The following is a 12,280-nucleotide window of genomic DNA, read 5'->3' on the forward strand; positions in this document are numbered from 1 at the left end:
CATGATTGTGTTTGGATCTTTAACTGTATGTATATTAATAGATAGGCTCTGATACCAATTGTTAGGTCACACACACACTGTAGAGGGGGTGAATACAGTGTATAGTACACTCAAATTGAACTTTAAGAACTTAAGTAACAGAAAACAAACTTTATTGAAACAATAAACTCTGTTACAGTATGGAACTGTTACCTCTCAGTGATGAACAAATATCACGAGAGCTGCTAGGGTTACAATGAATAATCTTCTCTAATAATAACACTTATAGTGTAAACCCTATGTCTGTGTTTATATACTACACAGTTACAAGATAATCGCTAATTGATATGGAATATAATTCTGCTTCCTAAAATATATCAATCAGATATCTTTTCTTCCAAGTATTCCATTCTTTACAGAATTCCTTCTTCATGCATATCTCTTCTTATGTTTATCTTGATCTTCTTTCCTTTAATCAGCTACTGTCCTTATCTGATCGTCCTTCAGCACTTAAGTTCTAATATCTATCTTCTGATGATTATCTCCTGATAACATAAGTACTGATATCCTTAAGTCCTGACTTCCAGTATAAGTACTGATCAACAGTTAAGTACTGATTTATCCTGTTCAAGTAAGATCTGAAAGCTAAACATAAAACATATTAGCCATGACATTATCAAATATATCTAACAGTATCTTTTTGCAGTTTTATTAAACAATTAAATGCCTAACTGTAAACTTCAACATAAGGGTGTTATTTTATATCATATGTACGTATGTGTATAATATATACTTATTATGATTTAGGTTTTATGGGAAAACCTGCGTAATTAAGGACGGCTGGCCATTAGAGATGGATGCTTTTACCATATTCATGTAACTTTTTCCTTCATTATTTTTCCCTATTCAGTATTTTCATTATAGGTTATGATCTGATTTTTTTTAATTACAGGAGAAATGACTATCTGAAAAAATATTATGAGAATCGTCCCCCACCAACCTATGGAATAGTATTATCTCTTTTTCTACACAGGTTTTTTTAGCATCAATTTGCTTCTAGTTCAGTGTTAATTTATTTCCATGCTCTTTTCATCAAAGACACCATTTGAGGTCTCCTGTGCTGGACAATTAGAATGAAGAGGCATGAGTGCTAAAGTAAGTAATTTTGCTGAAATATGCTGCACGTTTCCATCAAGTAAGATGAGACTCAAAGTTTCTTACTATTTTATTCTTTTTTAGGAGAAAGCTCTGTTTCGTAAATTGGCCAGGGAAATGAGGGCTGAAGGACGTAGCTTTTTTAGTTTTTAGGCTGTAGCCTATATTGGTAAGTAGCCCATGCATTGTAAGATAATAAACAATCTTAAACGATTTGCCCTCTCTCTCTCTGGTTCTTGCATTAATCAGCAGATAAGATTTGTTTTGTACAAATAGGTCTTCTGGTTTTGATAATCAACCTGTTGGTGTTTGTATATATCGCTAATTGTTTTGCTAAATATTATCGATTACAAATGCATCAACAGCCGATGGCTTCATGCTTTAAATCAAATAATTGATGGCTTCTAATCCAGCATTTTTTTATTATTGATCTGTTATTGCATTGATTTATAGTCTGCCATATAATGTTAGTTTCGTAAAGATCTCACATATTTATGTTTTGATTTATTTTATTAGATACTTATCTTTTGAGCTATTATTACAGAAATTGTAACTATAATCCTAGTATTTGCCAATCTTTGTGCACTCCCTCTTCATTTATATGGTCTACTAAATCTTTTGCAGATGCCAGCATCAGAGGAATCCTGAAACAAAGTTGATATCTCAGAAGGCTTAAGTTTCATGCTGCAGACAGTGATTTGTATTTTCTATTTTTAGTTTCACATTAGGACCATTTAGTAATTTTCATTTCAGTTGGATGCTCGGAGCCTCAAACCATGTAATGTAATTGATTATTAGTATTGCAACTTTTTTTTGATATTCGGATGTTTGCATTCTCATGGTTGGTCAACAGCTTTTTTGCATTCAGATTTCAGTTGGGGAGGGGGGGTATAGGGGAAGAGGTGGTCTGGAGTGGGAGCTAGGGCGGTGCAGGAGGACGGAGGGGAAGAAATGGAGGGGTTTCAGGGATGTTGTGGTTGGTCGCAAATACTGTTACTGTCTAGAGTCAAATAAATCTATCTATTTACCACCAATTTAAAATACAAGTCATTCACCAAGTTTACGGACTGCTAAGTGCTAGCTAATGTTTATAATAACTTTCACACAACATAAAATAGTAGATATATTTTTAATCAATCTTCTGAATCTGTCGGGCTATTATGTCCCATTCATTGTTTGTATAACATACTACAAGAGAGAGCACAACATTTGAGGGTATATTTCCATTTCATTAGGCAGTTGGTCAGTTGAAAGTTGATTAACATTTTTTGTATCAAAACTGCATTACAAACAGCTTATATCCTCACAACTCTTTCATTACGTTTGGTTGGGATGAATGTATTTTGTTAGTAATAGAATGAGGTTGAGAATGGAATGGTAACCCCTTTTCCCTTCCTCACCCAAAGTACTATGGACTTTGCTTGCAGAATGGTAGTTATAAAGTTCGGCTCCATTTTGCCGAAATGCAGTTTTCTAGTGATGAGACACATGGGAGCATTGGAAGGTGCATTTTTTTTGGTATTCAGGTGAGTAAGAGGTTAGGTATACTAGTGCAGATCAACTGGACTTTTACAAATTCTATTACTTTCATCTCTATGCCATTTAAGTAAGGCTAATATATCCGTCTTTCCAAATTATATATTCCAATTTATAAAATAGATAAATAGTTGAAATTGATTTAATATGTTCACAATTTACGGTATTCCAATTTATAAAATAGATAAATAGTTGAAATTGATTTAATATGTTCACAATTTACGGTCACCCTTAGTGATATGATCGAATTCAAGCACATGAACATATAAAAGTTTAACTACACGAGTCGATCAAAGTTCAGATATACATAATAGTTGTGATCTCCCTTTGTCTCTCTTTCTCCCCCCTCTTATAATAGGTCTAGACATATTTATATGTTGAACAATACTATGATCATCAGTCGGTTGAACGATCATTTGTTACCATATTACTATCTTATCATGAAAGTTTATTAATATTTAATAAGTTGATCTATTTTCTATAAAATCATATGGGATTATTTTATTTAATAGTCCTCTAAAGCTCGACTTATTTCAGTTGTAATTCGGTTGAGTACCTGCACTCGAACTCTTTTTTAAGCTAATTTTATATTGTTTGGATGATAACTCAATTTTGAGTACCACTCGAGTAAAACTCGATTTTTGTTTGTTTTTTATAATATAATTGTGTTTTTATTAAACTTTAAAGTATAATTTTATTTTGAAACAAACTAATAACATCAATAATATCTAACTCAGGATAGTAAATATATTTTTATTTACTCAGACTAACACGAAATAATTGTATATGAGAGATTTTTACAATCAGTGATGTCTAGTGGGCTATTCAATCTAATTATAATGACATAGATAGAACTTTTAGACGCAAATTATATATTTCAATTTATAAAATAGGTAAATAGTTTAAATTTATTTAATATGTTCACAAGTGATACGATCGAATTCAAGCACATGAACATATAAAAGTTTAACTATACGAGTCGATCAAAGTTCAGATACATATAATAGTTGTGATCTTCCTTTTGTCTCTCTTTCTCTCCTCCCATCTCTCGGTCTTCTTATAACCTGTCTACACATATTTATATGTTGAATAATACTATGATCATCAATCGGTCGAACGATCATTTGCTGTCTTATTACTATCTTATCATGAAAATTTATCAATATTTAACAAGCTAATTTATTTTTTTAAAAATTATATGTGACTATTTTATTTAATAGTCAGTTGTCTAAAACTCGACTGATTTGAGTTGTAATTTGGTTGAGTACCTGCACTCGAACTTTCTTCCAAGCTAATTTTATATTGTTTGGATGATAACTCAATTTTAAGTGCCACTCGAATAAAACTCGATACAAGCTTGGGCCAACTTGAATTAGATGTTAATAAATTTAATAAATGGAAAAAGGTTTAAAACTGTAAAGATTGAATAATGACATAATTATGCAAGACTCGTGAACTTGGATATAGTATTATAATATGTTATACCCAAAATTCGGCATTGAATTGACTCGGGTCAGACGCGGGCTAATTACGGTCAAACTCGGTATTACATTGTAGAGGGCTAGGACGCGTCCAGGCACGGAGGACGCGCCTGTTTGAGAAGGGATGTGTTACGGAGCGTGGAGAGTGCATGGTCAAGTAAGGACGCACCCAAGCTATATGGACGCGTCAATGATTATGAAAATGCTTGGCGCATGAAATCTTGTGGCGATGGACGCTGTAGGACGCACCTACTTTATCCATGATGCGTCATAGGAAGTGGAATGCTGTGCATGATGGTTTTGAGGAGACGGTGAAAGTCTAATGAGGGTGAGGACGCGCCCAAGGTTTTAGGACGCGTCCTGTGGTTGTTCTGTGTGTTCTTAATAGTGACTTCAGGACAAAGCTTGCATGGAGAGGAGCAATGGAGGTTATTTTTACTAATGTATTTGTTGCAGGTACTCTTTGAAGAATTCCCTCGTTGAGACGGTCAAGGAGGGGGATGTCCGTGAAAAGCTTGAAGGCCTCCAGGGGTATGGCTGATGATTGAAGGCCTCCTCCTGTATTCAACGGGTGTCCTCGTTGGGGATGCGGGGTTAACTCTGGTGTGTGCTTCGGGAACTCTGTTCTTGTATTCAACGGGTGTCCTCGTTGGAGAACTTTGGAGTCATCCTGCACTTTGCACCCAAGAGCTTGGGATCATCTGTCCTGTTATCTGTTGGGTTATCCTCATTCGGGGGACAGGGATGCGTCCGGCACTTGGGGTGAACCGTGGCTATACCTGCATTCATACATCAAGGGAGATAGCTGTAGCGGAGTGTTATCCTTGCACAGGGAGATGCACTATCCGTGAAGTCCTGCGATTATGGACGAGCATTGGGCCTTCGCGGTTGGGCCTCATAGTTGGACATTCCTAAAGCTAACGGAAGACGGACTTTGGATGGGCTTCTACTGGACCTAGGAATAAGAAGTCTAAGTCCATTAGATTTCTTGTTCTACGAGAACTACGTCAGGCTTGATCCCTATATAAAGGGTACGTAGGCACATTGAGAAGGTAAGAAGTTGAGAGCTGATAAGAGAGCCACCACTTACTCTGATCAATCTCAGCCTAAAACAACCACAATCAACCATACACCGCTTGATTTTCCGGCAAAGAACCACCGTCACAGATCTTAGTTCCGGCGAGAAACCTCAATCTTTGTTGTTACCAGATTCCTCCGTCAACAAAATTGGCGCTAGAAGGAGGGGTCGCTAATTAAGGTCATAATCTTAGGAGGAAAAGATGTCTTACAATCGTGATGGAAGTTCTTATGATGGAAGTGACAGCAGATTTGAAGGAGAAGGCGGGGGACGCTACACTCGCCATGAACCTTACATTCCCAGAAACATGGCGGATCCACCAAGAGCTCCGGATGTGGGAGGGACACCTCCAGTTCTCATCAGCGACGCTGATATCTTGGAGCAATTATATCACATGGGGGATACTCTTAACAGTTTTCACTCAAGACTGAACACGGTGGAGCGTCGGAGGACGAGGAGAGGTCATCGTTTTCCCCGTCACGGTCATGCCTTGGGGAAAGCCCCTGTAGTTAAAGGAGATACCCAGGGCAGCGGAGAAAACCCGCGAATCACTCCGCGGCGCTTGGAATATTCTGATGATGTAGAGCCTATTGTGGAGCTTACTGATGAGGACACTGATGGTAGAGAAAGGCCTCGCCTTGGTAACAAGGTGGTGCCACACCCCCATAAGTCTGGGCGTATGGTGGACGAGCGTCGTCGTGCGGAGAACACTCAAAATCAAGATGAGGAAGGTAGGGATCTTTCAACCTTGAAAAGGAGGCTTGGTATAAGGTTGGAAGACGACGATTTGAGGATGTTGCTGGTAGAATGGCAAAGGGAAGGAAACGCCGGAGAAGCGAGGCCCCGTGACATAACGCGTGTGTCCCCTGCATTCCAAAGGGATGACAGGGAGCGGCACCGCGAGCACGAGCGTGCCCCTCCGCGAGGAAGGCCCGGGAATTACTACCGGGGATATCATAGAAATGGACGAGGAAGGATGGGATATCAATACGGGAGATCACCCTACAATGGTAGGAGGGGTGGAGCACCCTCCGCTGAAGAAGCCCCTGCCGTTATTCCCATAGCTTCCCACAGTGCTACAGGTAATGGGTCCAGGACGCGTCCTCATGACCAGGACGGCGGGCGAAGTCAAGTAAGAATGCAAAATAATGATGAAATGCCGCAACGCGGTCAAGAGGAACCTCGCGTGCGGGAAAATGTTCAAAACCAAGATGGTAACATGCCATAGCCGCAGCCTCAGGGCGAGGGGCGGCGAGATCCACCGCCACACTCGGGGGGTAATCAAAGGGAATTGCAGCAAGTCGCTGAGCAACCCCAACAGCCTAATGTTCAAACCATTCCGGGAATAGGGACATTTAATGTGAACGATCTCAAGAGATTGCTCAACCATCTTGAGGGAGGGAGAGTGTTGCTGCTGTTGTGAGGGAAGCGCAATTGCCTGCAGGATATAGGAACACAACCAATGACTTGCGTTTTCATGGGAACTCTGATCCTGTGGAATTCCTGGGGCGCTTTAATATTGAAATGGATGTATATCAAGTACCTGATTTGGCTCGATGCCGTCTTCTGGCGGCCACTTTTAGAGAAGGCGCTCAGCAGTGGTTCCAAAAACTTGGTCCAGGTGTGATCACATCCTGGGAACAGATGAAAACTTTGTTTTTGACTCAATTTCAAGCCGCGGTGAAGTACACACCACCTGTTACCACACTGGCCAATGTTAAACAGAAGGAAGGAGAAAGTTTAACCTCATACTTCAAAAGGTTCAATGCAGAATCTACTTTGGTAAGGGGCGCAACCGTTGAAACCCTGAAAATACTTCTTATAGCTGGACTGCGTGTAGGGACAGATTTCTGGAAGCATCTGCAAGGGAAAGACCCGGTGTCGTTAGCAGATGTGCTTGTACAAGCAGAATCATTCAAGGGATTGAGCAGTCGCTTGCGGAAACAAAAAAGAATGAAAACACCCATAACTCCAAAGGGCGATCCAAGAGAAGGGATAGGTCCTTGAGCCCAGATTATCGGCGAAATGCCAGAAGCCCTAATAGGGTGAACACTGTGAGAATGGAGCCCGCCGTCGAACTATGAGAGAAGGGTCAGCAATTATACACCACTGACAGCTTCCATTGATCATATCTTTGAGGTAAATAAGGATAGATGAATCTTCAAGAAACCCGACCGTCTAACTTCATGGCAGAGCAGAGAAAAAAAGAAGTATTGTGATTACCATGAGTCTACCGGCCATGACACCCACGAGTGTCGTCACCTAAAAGATGAAATTGAGGAATTGATCAAGGCTTGGTACCTAGGAGAATAGATTGACAAGGTAAAATGACGCAGGGGAAGCGATGACAAAGGTAAGGATGAAAGACAGCCCCCGTGGGTGGAAGATGTTGAAAAAACAGCGGAAGTCAAGTTTCAGAGGGCTGGCAGTATCAGGGCGATTTTTTGAGGACACCCTTTTGTTGGTGATAGTAATCGAGCACTGGAAAGAAACGCAAGAGAGGCGCGGCATCCGCCGCTCACCAACATTCACAGCTTGGAAGACAGACCTCCGAAGATCTTTAAGGGAGAGTCCGCTGACATTACATTCAAGGAAAAAGAATCAAGGTGGGTGCATCATCCCCACAACAATGCGCTGGTGATCACCATGCTTATTGGGGAAATAAATGTACATCGAGTCTTCTTGGACAATGGGAGTTCTGTGAACATCTTGTACTACAGCACGTACAAAAAATTGGGTTTTCTGGAGAGCGACATATATTTTGAAGATGCACACGTCTATGGCTTTACCGGGGAAGCAGTGAGAGTGATGGTTCAGTTAGACTTCCCGTCACACTTGGGGAAGGAGCTTTGTCGGTTACCCAAATAATAGATTTCAAAGTACTGGATCAGGATTCCGCACATAATGTGTTAGTCGGCAGACCTTGGTTACGAGCGTTCAGGGTGATAACCTCGATACACCACTTAATGATAAAATTCCCAACACCAAACGGAGTAGGCAGTCTGAGAGGGTCGCAGTACGAGTCACGCGACTGCTATCACAAGGCTGTTAAAGAATTCCGTAGGAGAATGTACGAGGGAAAGGGTCTCCCATTTGAGGGTGCCGAGGACATTCATACAAAACCAAGCGGAGAAGTTCATGCCCACTATTTCATAGAAGGCCACGAAGAGGAAGAAACCTATGTCACTGGAAATTCTGTTTTGACGCTGGGGAGTGTTTCGAGGATATGTAGCGTGGAAGAAGTTGTGATGAACCACGCAGAGGAGATCATGCAGAAGGAGGTTAACAGGGAGAAATTGGAAGGAAGAAGTGAGATTCTGCAAAGTCTCGGAAATAACTTTAAGGTGGATGCTCCTCAAAGGAAGGACACGCCCTTGAGGAATAAAAATTGAATTGAGGTTGATGCTCCTCCAAATGGGGACGCGCCCTCTTCACCTGCGTTGCACAAAACGATGCCTTGTCTTGAGGTAGATGCTCCCACTTATGAGGACGCGCCCTCGGATACAAAAGTGGAAGTTGAAGACCCCCGAGACTTTGATTTCGATTTGGATCCCAGGATCCCTATGCCCGCCAAAAAGACGGGACCGGCCGAAGACACAATATCCATTCAAGTTGACAAAGATGACCCGAACAAGGTTTTGAAAGTGGGATCCCAGTTAGATGATGAAATGAGAGGAAGTCTTACCCGCTTCTTAATTGCAAATCTTGATGTCTTCGCGTGGAGTCATTCAGATATGATAGGAATCGACCCAGAAGTAATGTGTCACCGGTTAAATATCTTCCCGAATTGCATGGGCATACGTCAAAAATGCCGCCCAGTGAGTGGGGAAAGGGCGATAGCATTAAAAGAAGAAGTAGACCGGTTGTTGGAGGTGGGGCTAATCAAAGAATCGTTCTACCCCGAATGGCGTGCAAATCCAGTGCTGGTGAAGAAGCCGAATGGGAAGTGGAGGACATGTGTGGATTTCACAGATCTCAATAAGGCTTGTCTAAAGGATAGCTTCCCGCTCCCAAGAATCGATCAGTTGGTTGACGCGACAGCGGGGCATGCATTGCTGAGTTTTATGGATGCATACTCCGGTTACAATCAAATTCCGATGTATGGCCCTGATCAAGAACATACATCCTTCATTATTGACAGGGGGTTATACTGTTACATAGGAATGTCGTTTGGTTTGATTAACGCGGGCCCAACCTACCAACGGTTGGTAAACATGATGTTCAAGGATCAAATCGGGAGAACCATGGAAGTGTATGTGGATGATATGCTGGTAAAGTCCAGGGTGGCGAATGACCACATCAAGCACCTGATGGAAATGTTTAACATTCTAAGGAGGTTTCGCATGAAATTGAACCCGCAAAAATGTGTGTTCGGCGGGTTTCTCGGGTTCATTGTCAACCATAGGGGAATTGAGGCCAACCCCGCAAAGATCAAGGCATTGTTGGATATGAAGTCACCCACTAATGTGAAGCAGGTGCAGAGTTTGACTGGGAGGATTGTCGCGTTAAATCGATTTGTCTCTAAGTCATCCGATAGGTGCAAGGAATTTTTTAAGACGATTAAGTTAGCAGGGAAAGACTTTGTATGGACATCGGAATGCGAAGAGGCTTTCAAAAGAATCAATGAGCAACTAGGAAACCCTCCCATGCTGTCGAAACCGTTAGATGGAGAATCTCTGGTACTGTACCTCGCAGTGTCTGAATATTCAATCAGTGCGGTTCTGGTGAGAGAGGAAGATGGGCAGCAGTCACCGGTGTACTACATGAGCAAGCGGTTGCATGACGCTGAAACTCGCTACACTAGCATGGAGAAATTAGTCTATGCCCTGATTCTTGCATCAAGAAAATTGCGGCCGTATTTTCAAGCCCATATAATTGAAGTCCGTGCGACATATCCGCTACGACAGGTCCTACATAAGCCGGAGTCATCAGGAAGAATGCTGAAGTGGGCTGTAGAGTTGGGACGGTTTGATTTGGAATATGTACCCCGGACAACAATTAAAGGGCAAGCCCTAGCAGATTTCTTGTTAGAATTTGATTATGAAATTGATGACAAAGCCTTGGTGACGCTGCATCCACCTCATGCTGAGGAGTCTTTGGAGGAGTTTCCACATCCCTGGTGGATCTTGCATGTGGATGGGGCAGTTAACAACGGAGGAGCAGGTGCGGGTATAGTACTTGTGTCTCCAGAAAGCCACCACCTGATGAGCGCAATTCATTTCAAGTTTTATGCAACGAATAATGATGCGGAGTATGAAGCGTTGATTAATGGCCTGAAGATTGCTTTGGAAATGGGGGTGCGAAACCTAATTGCAAGGAGTGACTCAGAGCTGGTGGTGAATCAGGTAAACGGGGGATTTCAAGTGCGAGGCCCCCGAACAGAAGTGTACTTGAGATGTACACAACGCCTGATTGGAATGTTCAAAGAAGTTAGGTTGGAATGTGTTCCGCGGGAGAAGAACGGTAACGCGGATGTTCTAGCAAAAATGGGGTCGCAACAAGAGGCTGTGTTGTTAGGGTCCATCCCTCTTGAAGTCCAGGAGATTCCCAGTATCCCAGAGATAGAAATCATGCAAGTGGATGAGGCTCCCAAGGAAACATGGATGACGCCCATTCTGGCTTACATTCGCGAGGGAACACTCCCCGAGGATAAGTTTAAGGCCCGTCGACTCCGTTATCAGGCTGCAAGGTATGTGATATATGATGAAGTTCTGTACAAGAGAGGGTTCAATCAACCTCTGCTTAGATGTGTTGACGAAGAAGAAGGAAATTACATCCTAAGGGAAGTACATGAGGGAATCTGTGGCAATCACTCGGGGGGGTAGCTCACTGGCAATGAAAGTTTTGCGCCAAGGGTATTATTGGCCTACGATGAAAGAGGATGCTACAAACTTTGTCAGGGCATGCGATCGCTGTCAACGCTTTGCGAACTACTCGTCTATGCCGGCAACGCTCTTGACGCCTATGGTAAGCCCATGGCAATTCGCCATGTGGGGAATCGATCTTATCGGAGAATTACCTAAAGCTAAAGGGGACGTTAAGTATGCAGTGGTTGCGGTCGATTACTTTACTAAATGGGTGGAAGCTATGCCATTGGCTACTATCACCGCAAAGAAAATCAGGGATTTTGTTTTCAACTCCATCGTGTGCAAGTTTGGAATACCTCACAAGCTTATTTCTGACAACGGAAAGCAATTTTATAGCAAGGAGTTGCGATAACTATGTGAGGAGTTGAAAATCAAGAAGGAGTTTGCAGCGGTCTATCATCCTCAAAGCAATGGGCAGACAGAAGCTGTTAACAAAATAATAAAGCATACCCTCAAAACCAAACTGGAGGAACGCAAAGGAAATTGGCCTGAAGAACTCCCGAAGGTGATGTGGTCATACAACACTACACCGCGATCTACTACGGGGGAAACTCCGTTCATGCTGACTTACGGCTATGAGGCTATGGTCCCATGGAAGTTGGATCGGGATCGCTTCGCAGAGATTGTTACACAAAGGAAGATGTCGAGGTTAATCAAAGGCTTCATTTGGATCTCTTAGTGGAGACAAGGGAAAATTCTCAGCTAAGGCTCGCAGCGTATCAGCAACGTGCTGTAAGGTATTATAACAAGAAGGTGAAGGCGCAATTGCTGAAAGTGGGAGATTTGGTACTTAGGAAAGTGATGCCCAACACGAAGAACCCCCAACATGGAGTGTTTGGAGCTAATTGGGAAGGACCATACAGAATAAAGGCCATTTTGTGGAAAGGGACTTATCACCTTGAGGATATGGAAGGGAAGCTGGTTCCGCGAGCTTGGAACGCGGAACATCTCCGAAAGTATTACCAGTAAGGCGCGACTTTGGCCCCTTACGTACCTCTTTTATTATATATTTAGGGCTATGCCCAGATTATAGGCTAGAATTAAATAAATTCCTCCTAGCCTAGGGGGTAGTGCATGTACTACTTACCTTAGAACTAGTTGAAGGGTTATTTTTTCAAAATAATTTCCCCACAGAGCATAGTAGTCGTGGGACTGGTGCACTGTTGACACCAGAGCGCATTATA

At 42.2% G+C, this 12,280-nt stretch overlaps 1 protein-coding gene across 1 annotated transcript; it reads left to right on the plus strand.

The window, feature by feature from the left end:
* The first annotated feature begins 11,687 nt into the window (after positions 1 to 11,687).
* On the plus strand, positions 11,688 to 12,065 carry LOC141686540 (uncharacterized). The gene has a single exon (XM_074491568.1). The coding sequence runs from the start codon at positions 11,688 to 11,690 to the stop codon at positions 12,063 to 12,065; it is 378 nt and encodes a 125-aa protein (XP_074347669.1).
* The last annotated feature ends 215 nt before the right edge of the window (positions 12,066 to 12,280 follow it).

The sequence above is a fragment of the Apium graveolens genome, chromosome 9 (genome assembly GCF_009905375.1).
Source record: "Apium graveolens cultivar Ventura chromosome 9, ASM990537v1, whole genome shotgun sequence".
NCBI lineage: Eukaryota > Viridiplantae > Streptophyta > Magnoliopsida > Apiales > Apiaceae > Apium > Apium graveolens.

Bases quoted from the DNA above. Each gene is read 5' to 3' on its own strand.
- LOC141686540 (XM_074491568.1), top strand. From the start codon at position 11,688: ATGGAAGTTGGATCGGGATCGCTTCGCAGAGATTGTTACACAAAGGAA.